The 22,354-nt window shown below is 38.6% G+C and overlaps 1 protein-coding gene across 1 annotated transcript; it reads right to left on the bottom strand.

The window, feature by feature from the left end:
* Positions 1–4,286: 4,286 nt before the first annotated feature.
* mapk3 (mitogen-activated protein kinase 3) lies at positions 4,287–18,380 on the bottom strand. Its single transcript, XM_017452827.3, has 9 exons — positions 17,951–18,380; positions 16,301–16,483; positions 15,775–15,964; positions 14,037–14,153; positions 13,802–13,916; positions 11,980–12,111; positions 9,058–9,167; positions 8,461–8,591; positions 4,287–6,946 (listed from the first exon to the last, which is right to left on the bottom strand). Exons 1-8 carry the CDS (start codon positions 18,172–18,174, stop codon positions 8,472–8,474), a joined length of 1,191 nt encoding a protein of 396 aa, XP_017308316.1. The 5' UTR covers positions 18,175–18,380; the 3' UTR covers positions 4,287–6,946; positions 8,461–8,471.
* Between the last annotated feature and the right edge of the window lie 3,974 nt (positions 18,381–22,354).

Genomic DNA, 22,354 nt, shown 5'->3' on the forward strand with positions numbered 1-22,354 from the left:
CATTGCTCTGTTCTCTAAAGTATGCACCTGTTTTCAGTTCAGCCCTTGATTCGTTTTTCTATTTACAGCCTGTTGTGTTTTTTTTTTTTTTTTTTTGTCTAGTTGTGAATTTTTACCATGCCTTTCTATGTCACTTTTATAAGTCCACGCCCTGCTTTCTAGCTCTAGTTAATTAATCGATTAATTAGAAAATAATAAAAATCAGTTCTAAACTGAAGGTAAATAAGCAGCCAGATGTATTTATGATTTACGCATAATAAGGATGATTTACAATAATTTATTAATTATTTTTCACATTTCTGGTATTTTGATTATTTGTGTGCTTTTGTAAATCGTTGAAAATTGAGATGTCTGTAAAGGAGATGCAATTTAAATTAGGTTGCTAGTTTGTTTATATCAGTGGTTCATATCTTTTTTCAAGTGCAAAAGAAATGAAGAATGACAATGTTTTGCGACACCAGTGTTTTGGATTACTCGCTCAATGGGAAGGTTGGGCTTTCATAGGACGTGAGGTGATCCAGTTGTGGCTCAGTAGGGCTGAGGGAAAGGTGCAAACTATGTTCGTCTGGCTCTATACTTGTTCTTCAGGTACACCAGTGCTGAAAAACCAGCCTCACAGAGGTAGGTCGATGCAAATGGGAGAGTTTTTTTCAACGCCATGTCCCTCAGTTCTCGGTATTTCGCGTGCACAGATATCCAAAAATCTGCCAGTGGCTTCTATGTGAACTTCTGTGTACAGTTGGTTTCCCACAAGCCCCTTGCTACCACTTTGCTCACCTACAAATTGGGTGGTCTGATACAAAACGGGCTATGTTCTATGTCATTTAACATGTCTACATATAAATACCAGGAAATAAAATCTGAAATTCATCTCATATTCATCTTTTGATCTCAAATGTCTTCAGTCTACAGCAAAAAAAATTAAAAGAGAGGCCTGTACGTATGTATATACATATATTCTTTGATTCCTTCTGTTTTTCATACAATATATCTCTTTTTTTGCATCTTGTGGCATGACCTCTATGTTTCTGCTCTCAATACACCAGTGGATCCTTTCTTTTGAAGACATTTTAAATTGTTGTATTGGCTGTGCCCAATGTTTGTGCAATGCCTCTGATTGATTTTCCCTCTTTTGTCAGCTTCAAAATGGTTCGCTTTTCTCCCATACACAGCTCTTGGATCTTCTTGTTGGCACATCCTTCTTTTTAACAACAAATGCAGTCTTCACAGGTGAAGCTGAAGGCTAAAGCCAAGAGTACATGTTCAGAGCTGTTTATTCTGTAATCACTCAATCTAACAGGACACACCTGGGTAACAAGAAACACCAGTCAGTTACATGTTCCAATATTTCTGCTCGCCTACAAATCAGGTGGACTGATACAAAATGTTCTGTTCTATGTTGCCTACACATCTATATGCAAATACCAGGAAATAAAAGCTGAAAAATCAAAACTCCCATCTCATATTCATCTTTTCACTTCAAACCCAAATGTCTTAAGTGTATAGCAGAAACATTAGTATTATCCTTGCTGTTCCAAAACTTTTGGAGGGGACTGTATATAAAAGAAAGGAATAAAATCCCCCTTCCAGATTAGGCCATGCCCACTTTGGGGTTAAATCTGATTACAGATACAGATATGGGTATTTGGAGCACTAAACAGAAACAGGCGTTATGTTACACCCATAGCCTGCATGGGTTAACTCTGGGCTCTCTGGTTTTTGTCACCTTCCAAAAACATATGAGGAGGTGGACTGGCTACATTAAATTGCCCCTAGCTGTGAATGAGTGTACCAATGTATGTGTATGGGTGTGTGTGTGAGACACCTTGAGTTCTATCTAGGGTGCCCAGTTTTTCCAGGAAGATGAATGAAAGAATAAATCAATAACATTACTGATGGAGATATTCTTGAAAACCTAAAATGTGCTTCAGGTGTGTGCTCTTCTGCTAGATTTTATAGTGTGATTTTAGCTGGAGTAGATGCTTTAGATATTAAGTAGGATGTTGTATTTTTTCTTCTTTTGTCTACAGCTTTAAAACCCTTCTACATGGTGAACAGCTTTGCCAGAACATGCCTTGGAAGCTGATTTGTGGTTGAACTGGATAAACTATCCAAGAGCAACTGGAGGACACAATCCCTGAGAGAACCTCATGGACAGACTGCTTCATCAGCTCAAAGCATTGCTAAGAGTAAATCAGCATTGATTAGAAATGTTTAGAGCACTAAAATAATAACTGATGAGGTTTATCGGGTCATTACTGAAGGAGTTATTGCTGGTGGAGCTCTGTAGTTGCTCTTGTAATCCTGCTCCTCAGCACAGCTATCAGCAGCTGTTGGGACACGCCAAGCACTCGAGTAAAAACAGGACAAATAGCCCAGCCTAAAAGTCAGTGCAGTTCAAAATATATCTATCAAACTCACCAAGCAAAGTTGTAGTTCCTTGTCAAGCACAGGAATAAATCAGGCTTGCGGTATCTGGGTACGAATATCTCTACTGCTCAATTTTTTTTCACATTTTAATACACATATGTGTATTTGGCATAAGCAAGAATTTGAGGTGATTAAAATATTGGCAGAAAATATGCAGTGTCCTGGGAAAAGCAGGCAGGTGTTACTGTGTGGCAGGTTTCTGGAAAAACAAAACAATCAGTCAGCCTAAACATGTCTAAAGCCTTGCGAGCTAGGTGTAATTTTCTCACACAGTGAAAGTCATGCTTTTGATGCAAGAGAGGCCTGTAGTTCCTTTGATGTTGTCTTTTCTGACTTCTTGGATGAGTAGTTACTGTGCTCTTGGAGAAATTTTGGAAGGTCATCCACTTCTGGGCCGAGTTTTTCCATTTGGAGATAACTGCTCTTACTGTGGTCCTTTGGAGTCCCAGAGCCTTTGAATTAGCTTTGTAACCCTTCCCAGACTGATATATTCCCAGACCTTCTTCCTCATCATTTCTAGAATCTCTTTCAACTTTGGTATAGTGTGTTACCGCGTAAGACCTTTTAACCAACTTCATGCTGTTGACAAAGTTCTATTTAGGAGTTGATTTGATTGAACAGGGTTTGCAGTAATCAGGTAGGGTCTAGTCCAGCTACCTGGACTAGACCTCATTATGAAAGCAGTTTCATAGATTTGGGGAATTCATAACTAGGGGGCAAATACATTTTCACACAGGTCCAGTTAGTAATGCATAACTTTTTTTTTTTGCTTCAATAAATAATTATAATTTGAAAACTGTATTTTGTGTTTACTCAGGTTGCCATTGTTTGATCTTAGCTTGATTTAATTTCTGAAACAATGTAGTATGAGATATATGCAAAAAAAAAAAAAAATCAGAATAGGGCAAATACTTTTTCACAGCACTGTACATAATATAATGCAGGTGGGTTTAATGGCTGATCGGTGTATACATGTACTGAGGAGGAAACAGAAGTATAGAGTATTTTCTTAAAATCATACTCCATTCAAAGTGGAAGTAGTGAGTCAAATACTAGTTTGCAAGTTTAGTGTCTACGCTTAAATGTATTTAAAAGTAAATGATTAACTCAAACTAGTTGTCAGACATGGGCTAAACGATGGGCGGGGGGCTGCAACTTGTTTAGACCTGTTGAGTTGTGTGAACAAGGGGAGTTACCTGGAGCTCACTGATATGTTAATGTTCCACAACACTCACGCTATTTTTAGTTTTAAATCCTGAAGTCTGGCAAAAGAGAAGACAAAAATTACTTGCTTTGTAGTGTTACATGCAACAAAAAAAGTACTCAAGTAAGTGACTGTATAACAAAAAAGGCACATGCAAATGCATTTCGAAAAAGTATTTATAAGCCCTCAATATTTTTCCCCCCTCAACTTGTTATAGCTCGACACTACCAGTTTCTTTTCCCAAAATCAAATAAATGTTTTAAACATCATAAAACACTGTTTAAGCGTTTTCACTATGGCGTATATCAGATTGAAAAGGTAAAAATGTAAAGTGAAAACTCTCTAAAGGCACTAGTATTTGAACACTTAGACATTACGTAAAATATACTTTTCATTAGGACGCCAAAAACACTTGTGAACAAAGGCTTCCTGTTTAATATATGGATACATTCTTGCATTATGTTAAGAACATTAACTTTATTTAAACACTTTCTAAAGCATCCAAAATCAATTGGGTCATGATACGAGCGGTGGAAAAACGGGTAGAGACTGACGTCTTTAGCAATACTGATGAAACATTCGAAAGAAGAAGGAAAAAGAAAACAAACAAACAAACAAACAAACAAACAAACAAAAAAAAACACGTCACAAATTACAGTATCAGGAATTTTATTTAATATATGTATATAAGTCTGTTTCTTTGTTAATTGTTTAATTCATAATACCCATAAGCATGTACATACACTAAAACCATCCATGGTTCATATCTCTTGACAAATCTACTCATAGCTTTACATCATCTTTTAAAATAAATTCTTAAAAGATTCAGGGGGAAAAAATAGATTTCCGAAAGAAAGCGTGACGACACACCCAATTAATTCACAAACACAAAGAGAGAAAGAAAGAAAGAAAAAAAAAAAAGACAAAGTTTTACATCCCTTTTTTCAGTTCTTAAAAAAGACTCAATAGAACAGCAATAATTATAAGAACAGCCATTAAAAGGACATTATTAAATCTGCCTCGTTTGTAGGTCTCAAATCATATACTGTTTGTGTGACTGATGGATATCTGTAGATGTGTGCTGTGTGATTGTTCAGTCCTTATGGTCCCGTTTGTAAATAAAGCGATACATCGACAACACCACGGCATAACAAGTTTTTCCTTGGTAATGATTTGTTCCTCTCGGCTCAGTGAGCGGCATGGAGTCACTGGCAGCGAGAGGATGCGGAGGAAAAAGCAGCTCAAAGCTGAAAGACGGACAGACAGACAGACAGACATGCAGACACAGACATGGGGATGCAGCCCGACCATCTGTGTCTTCCTGTCCCACAATGCACCAGCAAAGCAAGAGAAAACGCATCGAGTGCCATAGAGGAGAAAAAGAAAGCGAGACCCAAATAGAGAGAGTACTACAGGAGTTATGTAACGTCTCCATCGATCAAAACAGTTCTATAAAGAGAAGACAGGAAAGAGGACAGAGCAAAACTGCACTAGTTAAAAAAAAAAAAAAAAAAAAAAAAAAAAGAGAAATAAAACAAGCATTTGGTCGTGAGACACAAAGTGCAGGTGCACAACTTGAAGAACGTCATTCGACCGATGTACGAAACGTGCTGTAGGGTGCACTTTTGTCCCCCCCCCCCCAACACACACACAAAAATATCAACATTAACACCGGTGTAGAAATCAAGCCCGGCTTTTATTCAAAAGACGAACACACCCCACTATTTAAAAACTTCACCATTCCCACTATCTAGAGCTAGCTTTCCTCATCGGCGACCGGACAAAAAGCGTAGATCTGCGTGGTTACAGGCGTTTTAATCAGTTGCAGGAAACAAACGAGGCAATAACACTTCTTCGAAACGAGCAGGAAAATAGGAAACGCTACCTGTGATTTGGTGCATGCAAAGTCAGCCAGTCACAGACTACATTATCACAAGATCAGCCAATCACAGGCGAGAGAGGCTTTGAGGTCAGCAAGCCCCGTGGGAAAAAAAGCCCTTTTTGAAGAAGAAATCGTGACATCACCGGGGGAGGGGGGGGGAAGGAGTGTGTGCTATGGCTCTGAAAGCGTTCGGCTTGGCTATGCCTCCTCAACTGGCGACATGTGAGGAGAAAGAATGTGAAGGAATGCTGCAGGTGTTGGAGGAAAGCGGTGTCAGGGGATCAGCGGTTAAAAAGCGGGGATAAAATATGCTTCTTCGAAGAGAGAGCGGGGAAGGAAAGAAAAAAAGAAAAGGAAAAAAGAAAAAAAAAAAAGTCTTCGGCAAAACAACTGGGAGAAAATCTACACACTAAAGGAACATTGAAGAAATGAAGCCTCAATGTGTACAGCATGATTGCAGCGGTAAAAATGAACTAATTAAGAGCAAATAGAGACACCGAAAGAGAAAAAGAAAGGGATGTGGGGATGATATTTGAGTTTGATGATACTGATGGCTTCATTTTCCAAGAGCACTGACGAGAGCGTTTCAAAAGAAGAAAAAAGAAATAAAGAAAGAAAGAAAGAAAAAAAAAAAACCACCAATGGAATCGGATATGGTACAGTAAGTAAAGCAAGATTCAGTTCTGTACATCATCACCATCCTGAATATTTTCCTTTTTTTTTGTTTTAAATCTGCATTGGCTTTCACAATCTGGAGCAACTAAGGCTCACCAGGAAAACTAACCAGGCTTCTTCCCACATGTATTTTGTTTATATATATAAAAAAAAAAAAAAAAAAAAAAAAAAAAAAAAAAAAAAAAAATTAATAATTCTAACAAATACTCAAATATAAACTCTCCACATACAAAACACGTTTTTGCAAAGGATCATAACATTCAAATTACAGTGTACAAATGGATCTCGGACATACAATACTCAGAGAATGCAAAAAAACGTCCAAATTACATATACGTACACTCCCAGCCGGAGCCCGTAGTAATGATATGCTCTCTCTCTCTCTCCATTCTTTCTCCATTTAATGGCATAAACAGCCCGATAACAGGAATGAGATGAGAGAGGGAGAGAGAGAGAGAGAGAGAGCGCAAAGAAGAGAAAGTGTGAGAAGATAAGCAGGAAGGGGGAAAGAGTAGGGGCTGTATGCAGCATGGAGCGACACGGTGGATACAGCTGTCCACGTTCGATGGCATTAACAAAGCGGGGTTAGAAACCCAAACAGAGCCTCCAGGCGAGAAAGAAAGAAAAGAAACGCTCAAGTTTTCCATGTACATTTTTTTTTTTTTTGGATACCATGTGTGTGTACATCTTTTGTAGCTTGTTTGGAGTTATCTTGTTCTTAAGCTTTAGCGTGGCTTGGTCGCTCTCCTGGGGTTCTAAATAGGGGAGGAAATAAAAAATAAAAAATGAAGGACAAACAAACTAGTTAGAACATATTCACAGACTGAGCAATGTCATGTTTACAGTTGTTATGCTGGGTTTTGTGACTTTCTAAGAAGTAGATTTAAAAAGATGGATTAAATCATGGCTTTTATGCATCAAGATAGAACAATGCAAACTGGAGGATTCATGTTTATGCATCAAATTGAGCAGTGATGGAAATTTGGGCCATCAACCATGGCAGTAAACCACAAAACTGCGAAAATAAATAAGTAAATAAATTAATAATTAAAAGCCCGGCAGACCGGTCCATCAAAAGTTAAATCTTTCAAGTACGAAATGTACAAGTGACTAATAAAAAGACTCATTACCAGTAAAAACCTTAACCTACTGTACTATAAGAAATAATTCAAGGTGGTTCTCATTTGTTTAGCAAGAGGACATCATGGACTATGTTTACATGCTCGTCAATATCCTAATTAGTACTGTGTCATCTAAACGCCGCAATCTGATTGCCGATTCAGATTAAGACGATATTCTGATTCCCACCCCTGGAATAGGCCTGTTTTAATCGGAAATGTGTTGCATGTAAACACCTTATTCAGAAAATCCACTGGAAGGAGATTATATGCACACGCTCAGTCCAAAAGGTATTGAGAGTACTAAGAGATGCTTAGCTGTAGGCTAGGTATTTAGGAATGGCAGCTCACAATTATAAACATTCCAACACCTGTACGTATATAAATATTGCATTCGGAATATGGCTGCGACCCGAATACAGACCTTAATTGAAATTTGGTGTGCATGTAAACACTCACTGAGTCACTTTGGCCTAGTTTGTTGGCCTAGAATTTTTTCCTTGCAGCTTGCAATATTATAGGTGCAACATGTGAAGCTATCACCATGGCAACAATTACACAGCTGCAGGCTGGCATCAAAGTGTTTACACTGGTTCTGTAACGAAGCACAGTGACTTATTATCATTATTTCCCCCCCTACAGTTTACACATAAAACACAGCATTTGTGTCATTCATGGATTTTTACCTGGGGGGGGGGGGGGGTCGCTACAAAATTACCAACATAACTGCAGATCAATTCTTTTATTTAATCACTTTGGACAGTAGAGGACATGGCACCTTGGAAACAGAGACCATTTTTACACGCTATTACTATTTAGGAATTTTTACAAAATAATAATAATAATTATTTTTTAATTATAACCAAACTCAAGCTAAGCTTACTGAGCATCTGCACTTTGTTATTTTAAGGAAAATATATATTCTGTAAAATTCAATACAAAATTTTAATATCAAATCAAACGCATCCGATCCAAGTTTGTAATTGCTATTAAAATATTCATTTAAAAAGTATGAAGAGACCCCACAATTGCCTAAACATGTCAGAAAAGTGTACTGATATATAATTCAATTATATCAATACTACAGCAATCACAGTGACCAGCCCTACTTTGAATCATTAAAAACTAGCTGTTTTTAATTTCAACTTTACCTTGCTGCCCTTCAGGAGCCTTGGTAGTTGGCCTGGAATCGTGCCGTTTCCTCAAAGATGAGTTCCTTCAGCTTCTCCTTTGGAAGGTCATCTAGCTCCATGTTAAAGGTGAAGGGCTCCTCAGCCACCGGCTACATGTAAACACACAAAACGTGAAAATCACCACAAACATTATTCAAACACGCCGAGTTCATGGTATAATGAAGCCTGTTTAACCAGGATTTCACGATTGCAGAAATGAAGGCAAGGTCAAGCAAACTCTGAAATATTCGCAGGAGCTTGAAATTTTTCAAAATTAGAGTTTCCGCAGATTTGGGCCGAGTGTGTGAGGTAAAAGCATGGGGATGTGTTGACTAGGAGAGGGAGGCTCGCTAATATTTTTTCACCAGAATTGCAGTTCACCCTTTCAGGCAGCAGAGGGCTCTAAACATTACAAAACCACACCTTTAAAGTACTTTGCTCGATGGTCTACATTCCGAATTCATTTTCCACGACAGCAGTCACCTCATAGCTTTAATAGCGCAAATGCAACAAGCAAGAGAGTTACCGAGCGAAAGACACGGGGGGTGCATGCACCACAGGAGAGATCGAGAGTACCTCATCAGTGGGGTCATAGTACTGCTCCAGATAAGTGTGCGCCAGTGCTTCTTCCACTGTTATACGCTTGATGGGGTTAAACGTCAACATGCGATCCAACAAATCCAGAGCTAAACAGAGGACAAACAACAAAGACAGGTTTTTAACATCAACACACAGAGTCGGGGTATATATTATGAAAATACACACTTTGACTGTAGTGTTTGGTGATGTAAACATACACACACACCATCATAATAATAAAACCATCATCGTTTGCTTACCTCCCAATTCTGATAAACATAAATAACCCAGGATCCACCATTAAACCTTTATGCCATGTGCAGTGCTAATATATCTGCACACTACGTTCACTATTCGTTTGCAGCCACATCCAGCTCACACTCCTACGCACGCCCACACACAAGCCAACCAGATAATGAACAAAAGACCACTCTAAGACCTAGAATGTTAATCTTAATTACCATTCAAACACTCCAAAGACCTTTACACACAATGGCAGAAGTGTGTGTGTATATTTTTTAAATTATATATATATATATATATATATATATATATATATATATATATATATATATATATATATATATATATATATATATATATATATATATATATATATATATATAAAAATCACACTCTCTGCAAAGTGTCCAAATAGCACTCATGAAGGGAGAAAGGGAGCGAGCTTTCAGTACTGCTCTACCTCGAATAATAAAGCTCTCTTTTACATTAGTCTGAGCACTGCTGACGTAACTATAAAGCTAGTCATATTGTAAGCACTCTTAAAGACAATACCATGATTCACTAAACCTTATACATACATACATACATATTATATATATTTTTTTTTAAAAAATGCAGAATGCATTCTGCACTATTCAGAAATGTTGCCATGATACTACCATCGTAACTGAATGCCTTACGTTACAGAAAACCTGTTTGTACATGCTGCACCATGCAACCTGTGCAACAAAATCATGTTGGTAAGAAGAGAAATGGCTCAGTTCCTAATCTCCCTGTCCATCAAAATACAAACATTTCAAAGCAACATAATTTTAAACTATTAAATGGCAACAATGACAATCATTGTAACAGTAACAATTATTATTATTGCTGTTAATAATCAATCATCGACCTGCCAAACTATAAGACAAATATACACTCACTGAGTACTTTATTAGGAATGCCTGTATGCCGTTATCTAAATCGTCTGGCCGCATTGCAATGCATAAAAATCATGCAGATATGGTCAGCAGCTTCGGGTAATGTTCACATCAACCATCAAAATGGGGAAAAAATATGATCTCAGTGATTCTGACCATGGCATTATTGTTGGTGCCAGACAGGCTGGAATTTCTATAACTGCTGATCTCCTGATCTCAGCTAATCTCAAAATTTACTCAGAATGGTGCAATAAAGAAAAAAAAAAAAAAAAAACCCAGAGAGCAGCAGTTCTGAGGACAGAAACGCCTTGTTGATGAGAGAAGGCAATGGAGAATGGCCAGACTGGTTCAGAAAGGCAGACAGTAACTCAGATAACCACTCTATACAATTGTGGTTAGCAGAAAACCATCTCACAATGCACAATGTGTTGAACCTTGAGGTGCATGGGTTACGATAACAGAAGACCACGTCGGGTTCCACTCCTGTCAGCCAAGAACAGAAAACTGAGGCTGCATTTGGCGCCAACAGCATGAATCCACGGACCTCGTCAACCTGCCTTGTGTCAACAGTCCAGCCGGTGTAATGGTGTGGGGAACGTGTTCTTGGCACAGTTTCGGCCTGTTAATACAACAATCAATCATGGCTCGATTGCCACGGCCTATTTGAGTACTGTTGCTGACCATGTGCATTCCTTCATGGCCACACTTTATCCATCGAACAGTTACTTCCAGCATGGTAATGCACCATATCACAAAGAAAAAGCCATCTCAAACTGGTTTCATGGACATGACAATGAGTGTTCTTCAGTGGACTCCCCAGTCACCAGATCTGAATCCATTAGAGCACCTTCGGGATGTGGTAGAACGGAGATTCGCAGCATGAAAATGAAAAATCTGCAGGAGTTGCATGATGCAACCATGTCAACATGGACCAGAATCTCAAAAGGAATGTTTCCAATATCTTGTGGAATCCATGATGAATTGAGGCTGTTTTGAGAGCAAAGGGAGGCCCTACCCAGTATTAGTATAGTGTTCCTAAGTGCTCAGGGAGTGTATTTTACAGCAAATATCGCAGACTGGTGCAAACAATAATAACTGCAGGAAAGGGATTAAAAATAAATAAACAAACAAAAATAAACAAATAAATAAAAGTCCCATGCGCACACACCTACAGTAGCTCTGCTGTTCAAACTGAAGAACAAAGCAAACAAACAGCAGTTTTAATCACTTTCTAATCATCCTGTCTAACGTTAGCAAAGTCAAACATACACTGATGGATTACGCATCACGTTAATGACCACAAAACATTCTCCATTTATACTGACAGAAAGCAAAAGCAGAGTCAGCGCACCTTTCAAGCAAGAGTTCAGACAAGGGCACCAGATAAAAGATTGCTAATGTGATCTGGGGAAAATGGTTTAAAAACACCTGCGCAAATGTCAAGCATTCTACATTTACACGTTTATTGGATAACTTAATTGTTTAAAAATAAAAATACATTAAAAACAACAAAACAAAAAATAACCAGTACTTTTGATGCATTTTCGCAGGATAAGAGAGCTTAGGGGCTGTTTGCTGAAATCATAAACTCAACCCATACACAATGCCCTCTATGATTGTAAAAACAATGTAGATTTTGCAATGTGTTAAAAAAAACTATTAAAATTCCATTATACAGTGACGGGTCTGGATTTAGATTAGAAAACCACTTGACTATTCTCAGTACGTGCATGCGAGTGTGTGTTTGTGTGTATACCTTTGCTGTCTGCCTTGGGGAAGAGCTTGTTCCAGGGAATTTTGGGCTTCTGTGGGAGAGACTGCAAGTAGTTCCTGGCTTTCATGTTGATTATACAGTTTAGATCTTCCTGAGAAGGAGAGCCAAGGATACCTAGAAAACCACATGCACATGTTCACGGTATGTCATTTTTAAGCTGGTTTATTTAATGGTCATCACACACCACTGGGGTTGAAGTCAAACAGCTCATAGTTTAAACCATAAGTGTTTAAACAATGAGATGTATGACGTTAGTGCAAGTCAGTCAGTTACACTGGGTTCTTGCAAGTTTTCCAAAACATTCAAATTGTATTCATCTATTTATTTATTTATTTTTTAAACAAACATTACATTTTTTACAGGTCTGGAAAAGAATGTCCTTATATTACACACACACACACACTTTTCCAGACATGAACAAGAACACTGAACTAAAGAACATGCTTCATTTTTGTTAAAAATAAATAATTAAAAAAAGTTTTCACACCCCAGCTTCTGAACTAACCTAACATGCACTGTATATAAAGAACAAAATCATGGCAAATCCCCCCCCCCCCCCAAAAAAAAACCACACTAAAAAAAACAAAAATACAGACATTGATAGATTACAAATGGATAAAAATCAAAGTGTTAAGTTTAACATAAGTTGTAAACATATACCCTAAACAGAGCATTTCAAAGATTGCAATACCAGCCACAACACCGTTGCTCTCTTTTATAAAGTGTTGGAAACCACAAGCCTTTCTGAGGTTATCTAACAACGCTATGTGGTTTGTATGCAGTTTGCACAAAGTTAACATGCAATCAATACATTCCATTACTCTAGCTGTGTTAACCTTGTAACCCCAGTGCGAAGCTAACGCAGCAAAACCTGAAAATGTCTCGGCTGGCCGATTATATTTGAGGTAAATGGAAAACAATTTTCCTTCTGTCTTCAAAAGCAAAAAAGCCGCAAACCGACAGCAGCTGCGCTTGCTTTACAGTCGAGGGTTTGGGTGCCGTATACGGTTGGGTGAAAAAGTTTGCATACCCTTAATGCAAAATAGGCCAAATTTAATTTACAGCAATAAGACATTTAGCGTGTGAGCTTCACAAGTAAGTGAACAGTTAAATAGCAACGTATGTTATTATATAAATAGTGAAAAAAGCAATGCCAAGAGAAATAACCTCAGTTCAAAAGTCTGACATTTTATCTCCCTAAACGCTGAATATTCTCCAATAACTTGCACATACAACACACAGATTTTGGCCTCAAATATACACTTATACAGCTTTTGCATTCTTTCATTTGTAATATTAGTCGCCCCTACATTCTTCCTGATATATGTGTTTCTGAACTCTGTCAGGTTGAGTGACAGCCCTTCTTCAGATCAGGTCCAGAGACCAAGGCGATGATGTGTGCTCCTTCTCCCTGATCCTGACACTCTTCTACTGCTGTGGCTCCTCTTGCCCTGGTTCGATCCTGATGCTCTATTTCAGCTTGACGCTTTCTGCATCACTCACTTTCTGCTGTTTTGGATGGTCTCACATGGATACCCTAAAGATTTGCACTTCCTCAAAGCATTTTATACCCATATAGAAGTCTTACTCTTGCTACAGTGGATGATCTCACCTTGATACCTTCCAAATACCTCACCTTTGTACCTACCTAAACCTACATCTGGGTTTCTGTCAAGTTGTGATGTCTTTTGTATAAAATTGTTTTGGATTGTTGTGTTGTTCAACACACACACAGAGAAATCATGAGGGATACAAACTTTTGGTCAGACAGCAAGGACAGAAACGTGCAATCATCCTGCCTTACCAAGTATATGATTAAGTTGGTCCAGATAGTGCTTTCCTGGGAAAATGGGCCGATTGGACAACATCTCAGCCAGGATGCAACCCACTGACCAGATATCAATGGACTTTGTGTAGCCCTGACACACAGAAAACGAGAGAGCGCAAGATTTAAAAAACAAAAACAAAAGACCCCCCCCCCCAATTCATATTGTTACCTATACACATGGAGATGTGTGCAGGAGTCTAATCATACGCACCTTGGAATTGAGCATGATCTCTGGAGCACGGTACCAGCGAGTGGCCACATACTCTGTGAGGAATCCAGTGTGGTCATGCTCTGGGTCAGCTATCCGTGCCAACCCAAAGTCACAGATCTGGGAACACAGACATAATAATACAATACAATACAATCTCACGTGAACTAAATCTGGCCTAAGAAGTCCAGGCTGTAATACAAAAACATGGGCAAATACAAAATATAAAAACGTCTCGATATAAAAGAAGGCATCTAAACTATGGTGAAACACTGTGGGAGAATCAAGTAACAGAACACTGAAGGGCGGAGAAATCACTAGGTCCGGTTCCTGGAACAAGCGGTTATTTGGAGACCTAACCAAACCAAGTTGTTATATAACTGTTCTGCGTACTGCACGCATGAAACTCATGGGTAAATATATTGAATGAAAATAAAGGAACTAGACAGATTCATTGGTTCAATTTTGGGTTGCTACATTATTAATGCACTCAACTCACCACATGTTATATGATGTTATATACCAAATTTGAGCATTATCAGGTAAGGTTTCCAGGCAACCAAAATACAGGACTGGGCAGCACATTGGAGCTTTTACTTGCCCAGTGGGCTAGCTAAATACATTTCAGTCTGTACAGGATGTCGCAGAGGTTTTTTTTTTTGGTGATTGTTGCGGCCAAACATGCTTGATTTGGCTGGGGTTTTTTCTCTCTCCAAAATTTGTGATGCAATTTGCGGAGTTTTTTGTGCTTTTTTTGAGGAAAACTATTTGAATTGGCAAGCTTGAAATTGTAACTGCTGTCCTTCGCAGTGATGTTAAATGAGACATTTTAGCAGGGCTCATGTTCAACACACAAATCGAAGAGGGCTTTGACTGAATGAGTGTTGTGATGTCACATGACACATCTTGGCCCAAATCTGTGGTAATTTAAAAAAAAGAAAAAAAAATGCTTGATTTTTGCTTGATTGCATGAGCAGTGGTAGTTGTTAAATACGTTGGGCTACTGATCGGAAGGTTGCGAGTTCAAACCAACAGAGCACAGCAAAGCTGCCACTGTTGGACCCTTGAGCAAGGCCCTTAACCCTCAACTGCTCAGGTGTTTAAATGAGATAAATGTAAGTCGCTCTGGATAAGGGAATCTAGCAAATGCCATAAATGCAAATCTTTTGTTCATTTCTGTGATCGAAAAATCCTGGAGGGACTGATATTTATGGTTTGCCCACACCTGATATGTCTTGCTTAATGTAGGGATTGGGGATTTGGTGATGGGACTTGAACTCCCATCAGTAGATCAAAGCCTTAATCAATGAGACACTCCCGGATTATAGCTCCAAGATCGTCTCTTGTGGGCGTGGCCTATACAGTAATTCATAAGTTCTAATATGAAATGAGAGGAGCTGCTGTATAATTGTGTACATGTTATATAATACCATTGTAATTTTAATACTGAAACAAACCAATAAGGTTACTTCAGATGCAATGTAACATGCCCAGGCTCGAAAACCTGAATGCTCATGCAAAAGAGGAAGCTTTCTGAATTGATGGGCAAGTAGAGATGCCCTCTTGTCCTGATTGGTAAGATTATGTTAGTACACATTATTTGTTTTTGTTTTTTTTTCTCTCCTCCTATTTACAAAGACCACAGAGACCATAGTTAGTCATCTAAATGTACACCATGGACATCTATGCAAATATATATATTTTTAAGGTAAGATAATACTCTTCATGGACTGCCTCTGACCTTGAGGTCACAGGTGGTGTTGATGAGCAGGTTGGAGGGCTTTAGGTCTCTGTGGAGGACGTTGGCAGAGTGAATGTACTTCAGCCCACGCAGGATCTGGTACAGAAAGTAGCAGATGTGATCATTGCTGAGCTGTTGGGTCTTCAGCAACTTGTACAGGTCTGTCTCCATCAGGTCCTGGACGATGTAGCTGTGGGCTGTCAAGGAATTAATCGACTTTACAGCGGCTCACGGGGATAATCCCAGAGCGAAGCCAGACACACATGCGCCTAATTACTATTTTAAATGAGTGTTCAAGTGCTAGTTGGGATTTGGACGGGAACGCAAATGATACGGAACAAGAAAACGCAAGGCAATTATTTTTCATTTCGGACCATGCCGAAGAGCCGCATGAATCTACCACACAACTCTCTAGAGCACAACCCTCAGGCCTCAATGCTCTTTAGGACAATGGCTGGAAACCTGATTCCTCATCGCAGCGCTGCCTGGCTCGCCAGGCGTGGCCGACTGCTTGGGTTAAGGATACACATCGCGCATGTAGTCAATGCGGCGCGCTCTCAGGATGTCGTTGATGCCAATGATGTTCTCGTGGCGGAAGCGCAGCAAGATCTTGATCTCTCTCAGCGTGCGCTGGCAGTACGTCTGGTGCTCAAATGGGCTGATCTTCTTAATGGCCACTCGGAGCTTGTTCACGTTGTCAAAAGCAGAGCTAAAGGCAGCCGTGATGGTGGGCAGAAAGAGAGAGTTCACTCAATCAAACGGGCGAGAAAGGTCGCACAAATGCATCCAATCGTGTTTATGTTTTTCAAAGCAACTACAAATATACACTAGAAGGGGGGGGAAAAAAACACTGTAGTTTATACAATCCTCCCATCTAACTGTTTTGATTTTATTACACAACAGCAAACACATTAGTAACTTAGCTTTGTGAGATTATTTAAAAAAAAAATAATTTATCGAATAACCCATCATTCAAAACAGCAGATTTATTAACAATATGTTAACCATAAAATTACTGTAGATGTTGGACTACATTCCAATAATATATATTTTTAAAACAAGCAATAAAACCAAAGGAAGACATTTCAAAAAGCAAGATCATCCACACTATTTACAAAAGTAGGGACTAACATATCTTAGACATCAGGCTCAAATTCTCCAGCTAACCGGGAACTCTGTAAAGTTAGCCCAGCATCTTTCTCTTATGATCAGATCACAACACCGGCTAATTATTCATCAACCCGAGAGCTCCAAATACCATGACAATTATATAAACGGCAGGAATTTGGCACACGTAATCGTCTAATAAAAATAAGTTAATTCAAAAATTCAGTTTAAAATAGTAACTTGGACGTTTTAATTGTTTGGGTTTTTTTTTCCTTTTTCTAAATATAAAAAGAGCATCAATGCCATTACAACCACGCCTATGCTATACTACAGCCTCGACATAATGACATGTCAAAGAGCTACATGCTAATGTATTAGCATGCAGTTTTGGCTTCCTGTGTCTACGCTTGGTTAGCTAACTAGCTAAATATCTGCAATCTTAAGCAACAGCAAACAAACAAAATAAATCCTTAAAAACGAAGCAACTGTGTTACATGTTGTTGATTTAAAAACATGGTTTATTTGTGAAACGGTTTGAAACTAGCGTTAACGAGCAGCTAGGTAAGCTTTAGTTCAGCTAATCTACAGAATAAACAGCTAGATGCAGTGTATTCGAATAAACTGTTGTTAACTGAGTGAATATTAAAATGACATTTCGTTCGCTTTATTATTATTATTATTATTATTATTATATATTTTTGTTTAATTATTAAGGATTCCCCCCCAGCTGCTTTATTTGGACTGGCTAAACGTTTTGTGCTACACGCAGCGAGCGAACTTGTTGAGCCGCCCAAATTCTGCTGCATTGTAAAATAAACGACTTTTTATTTTTTCTCCCTCGAGCTTGAAATGTCGCTTTGCTTTAGTTTACACGGGAGAATTGAACAGGCGACGTCGCGTTTATTATCCTTATTCACTTCAAATAAACACCAGCGTATTTTTCATACAACATTTGTAGCACGCTAGCGAAGGGAAGCTAGCTCCATAACTGGTCCGCATACCGAGCTCGGCTATGTGTTGTTGTATGATTTAAAAAAATAAATAAATAACTTCATAATTCCCCTCTTACCAGACCATCCCATAGGCCCCCTCCCCAATATACTGGAGGTCGGTGTAGCGCGGGCCCACGTCGAAATTTTGTCCCTTCACCGACTCCAGGCCGGGTTTGGATCCCGCGGCTCCAGTGGCTCCACCAGGCGCGGCAGTTCCTCCAGCAGCGGCGGCGCTGCTGTTCGAGCCCGCGGCTCCTGTTGCAGCCGCCACCGCTGCTGCGCTGTTGCCCGACTCCGCCATCGTTCCGCTCGGTTCCGGCGCTCGGTCGTGGAGGGGGGCCTTCAACCGATTTCAGCTTAACGACAGCGTCGTTTATTTCCGTGAACGATTGCCGCTTCTTTAGACGTCGCACTAGAACTGACAGTCGAACAGTAGTCGATAAAGTCTGTGCGAGTGTGAACGCGGATACCCCCCACCGCTGTACTACAGTGTGTACCGCGTGCACGCGAGCTTGAGAACGCGGGGACGCGCGTCGTAAAAAAAAAAAAAAGAAAGAAAGAAAAAAAAATTACCTCACAGCGAGTTGCCATACTGCGCATGCGCGGCACAAACCGTGCAGGGCTGGGCAGGGCGCTTGGGTCGACTGCAGTGAAGTGATTTGTTTATTATAGGGTTGTCCCGATACCATGAACATGTCTTACGGTACTATACCGGCTGAAGTATCATAATACCACGCAGTATTGTGCTAATTCATCATTCAAGTCTACAGAATTAACCAAATGTACAGAAATACATAGATATAAATGAAAACAGACAAACTGAATTTTCCTCTGAATATTTTATTAATTGGAATGAATAGTTGGCTGTTGAAAAAAAAGCTCAAGAAAAAAATATACAATTGGCAAACAACTAATTCAATGTGCTACATAGTTCATGTATTGTTCACCAGAGCAATGACATCATGCAAATGGAAATTGCCCTCAGAGAACTAAGAATGAACACAACCTTATGAATAAATAACTGAATTTGGAAGCGAACTCCAAACAAATCATAAAATTGGAAACAATCAAACACTATCAACATAATTGTATTATTTACACACAGCGGTTAGCATAATGTTAGCTCGCCTAATAACACACATCATCACACAGATCATACACAGAGCAAACACAGATCATTTTACTACTTACACACAACAGTTAGCATAACGTTAGGTCACTTTAGCTCATTTTAGTATTTACACACAGCGGCTAGCCTGTGACACTGACCTTTGTGTATTCTGCAGTGAGACATGTCGTTTTGGAGAAAATAAGAGTGACTTCCACACATACAACATTACTTACGGTACTACCGTATTGACGATACTACTGTTTAAAAAATACAATGGCATCGGCGGTATTTTGAAGGTTTATCATCGTGACACTACTGTAATAACGGTATATCGTGCAACCCTAGTTGATTATAATGATAAGCGTCCTTGTGTGATGTCGATGTGATATGCAAAGAAAACAATTTCACTGTGCTCTACTGTATATGTGACCAATAAAGACTCATTATCATTATGTCTAAACCAAGCATGGCCTGATATACAAAAGAGTTTAAAGAAAAATAAATTATTGAAACAATTTAAGTCTTTTTAAGTAAAAAGAATAGAGAAGCCTGGACTGAATATGAGGTACAAGATTGAAATGTATTAGACAATATCTAAGAGGATTAAGCAAGAGGAGCATTTATAAGATCCAGACTTAAATGGTTAGGAGAAAAATACAAAAAAAAAAAAAAAAAAGGCCTAGAAAAACAGAACAGTGACTTTGCCTCAGTTACAAAATTAACGATTAGCAACCAAATAGTGGATAGCTCTTCAGTTATTTCAAAATATGTTGCCCAGTTGTTGTTGTTGTTGTTGATTTATTTTTTTAATTTTTTAAAAATAATTATCTTCTTCAACATTGGCTACTTCCAACACCGGTAGTTTTTAAAATGCTTTGGGAGTGATACCAAAAAAAATAGACCAGAACTTACAGAATCTGTGTGATAAAGAAATGGACTTTAAGGAGATTCTATTAACATGCTCAAAAGCAATAAGTCTCCAGGTAATGATGAGCCAAAAGGAGAATTTTACAATACTTTTTTTTTTTAAAGAACTTCCACCCTTTCTATTATTAGTATTTAGAAGTATATAGAAGCAATGCAAAAGGGTGAATTTCACGCTTCATTAAAACAAAGGATTATAGCATAGATTCCCAAACCTAATATGGACAAATTATTTATTGAAAATTGGAGGCTAATTAGTTTACTTAATAATGACAGTAGCATGACCTGATATTCTGTTATTACTATCCCTGTGTTAGGTGAAAACATCAGTCTTATCCACAAAGAACCAGCGTGGCTTCATTCAGACCAATTATCAGGTGTGACTCCTGCTTGGTTGGAAAAAAGCCTGAAGCCACACTGCAGATAAGTCTAATGACAAAAGTGAGTCTAGTTGTGTAGTTAACATTTTTCATAGCAATTGAAGCTTGTTACAAAAATGTTATGGGTTATTTTTGATTGGGCCAAGAAACTGCTAACATTATTATTAATGTACACTCTCTTTCACTCATAGGATTGGAGTGGATCCCCAGCCTACCCTGGGAAAACACCCTGGATACGATGCCAGTCCGTCATAGGGCACCATGGGCACACACACACACACACTCACTCATTCCTCATTCATACCTAAGGGCAATTTAGCATAGCCAAGTCCACCTAGGAGGTCTGAGGAAACCGGAGAACTACAGCAGCCACTGTGCTGCCCAATATGAATACAGTTAATACTACTAATATTAACCCATCCATCCATCCATTTTCCACACCACTTATCCTACACAGCATCACGGGGAAGCCTGGAGCCTGTCTCAGGAGACTTGGGGCACGAAGCAGGGGACACCCTGGACGGGTGCTCCTTTAAAGCTTTAAAGCTCCTTTAACAGTAATAACATCCAAAAGACATTTGCTGTAGCTGCTGATAAGGCTTGCCTAATAGCGAGGAGAAATTTTAGACTGTTCCTCTCTCCCTGTTTTGGTTTATCTTGGGATTTCTTGCAAAAACAGGTCATATCATAGCATATTAATCAGCTTGAGGTCTGGACTGTAGCATGCCTAGTCCAAAATAACAATATTCTTCTTTTGAAACCATTCTATTCTTGGTGTTCTTGTGTATTTTTGGTCATCTTGTTGCATCACCCAACATCTATTTAGGTTAGGTGATAGAGCATTAGTCTGACATTTTCCTGTAAAATATCTTGATACAATATTGAATTTATTGTTTCCTTAATAAAAGCAAGCTCTCTGGGTTCTGATTTAAAACAACTGTCCCATTGCAGTGTATTAATTATTTAAAAATATTTACTTGTAATGACTGAGTGCAATAATATTATTCATGTGATCTGAATGAATGATCACTTCAGTTTACCAAGCATAACAAACGGCAGCAGCCAAATGAGCAAATGTAAATGTAAATGCATCAACTAGCATCAAAATTCAGTCAGATTTTTACTAAAACTTTTCATATAATAAAGTAGAAACATGCACTATAGTATTAGAGCTACTACCTGACATTCACCATCAACAGAATTACAGATCATTTTAGAAAAACACTGTCAGTGCAGTAATTTAAAAATTGTCCCAGAAATTAGGAACAGTTCCTCTTCCTTGACTGCACTACATCTCTCCAGTAGATGTCGCCCCCGGAATAAATATAAATAAATAAACAAATATATATATATATATATATATATATATATATATATATATATATATATATATATATATATATATATATATATATATATATAATAGTTAGTTGGTTAGTTAGTAATTTACTAATCTGGCACCTCTGGGCTGGGGGCTCGATTACTGCTTCCGCCTCTGCTCACCCTGTGCTTCGGGGGCTCCCTCCAAGCACTCTGGTTTCCTCCCCCAGTCCAAAAACACGCGTTGTTGGCTGATTGGCAATTCCAAAATTGTTTGTAACATGTAAATGGGTGTGTGAGTTTGTGTGATTGTGCCCTGTGATGGGTTGGCATCTTGCCCAGAGTGTCCCCCGCCCCATGCCCCAAGTCCCCAGGCTCCTTGTGACCCAGAAAATGGTACAGAAAATGGATGGATTGATAAGGTAACAAGAGTCTAGAAATCCAATCCTAAAAACCTAAATAATTAAATAAAAATTGTGTAAATTATGAAATTAACAAAACATTTTAGTAGAACAGAAATCCTCGCTCAACATAAAAACAACAAAAGTCCTCTGAAACGACCAATCATGCAACATCATGTTACAGATAAAGTATAGTATCCATGTCAGAATTCATTATATTTCAATACAGCTTGAGTAGATAAAATCGATGACATATTTGATTGCACTCTTCCATCTTTTTTTCTGAATCAAATATTTATGTGTAAAGCCTTCAATTATTCCAGACAATAAAATAAAATGACTCCA

The sequence above is a fragment of the Ictalurus punctatus genome, chromosome 2 (genome assembly GCF_001660625.3).
Source record: "Ictalurus punctatus breed USDA103 chromosome 2, Coco_2.0, whole genome shotgun sequence".
Taxonomy (NCBI): domain Eukaryota; kingdom Metazoa; phylum Chordata; class Actinopteri; order Siluriformes; family Ictaluridae; genus Ictalurus; species Ictalurus punctatus.

Excerpts from the sequence above, each read along its gene's own strand:
- mapk3 (XM_017452827.3), bottom strand. The coding sequence starts at position 18,174 with ATGGCGGAGTCGGGCAACAGCGCAGCAGCGGTGGCGGCTGCAACAGGA. Across the intron at positions 14,154-15,774 it reads ACACCACCTGTGACCTCAAG|ATCTGTGACTTTGGGTTGGC; the intron begins GTCAGAGGCAGT and ends CTGTGTTCCCAG. Across the intron at positions 13,917-14,036 it reads AGATCATGCTCAATTCCAAG|GGCTACACAAAGTCCATTGA; the intron begins GTGCGTATGATT and ends TCTGTGTGTCAG.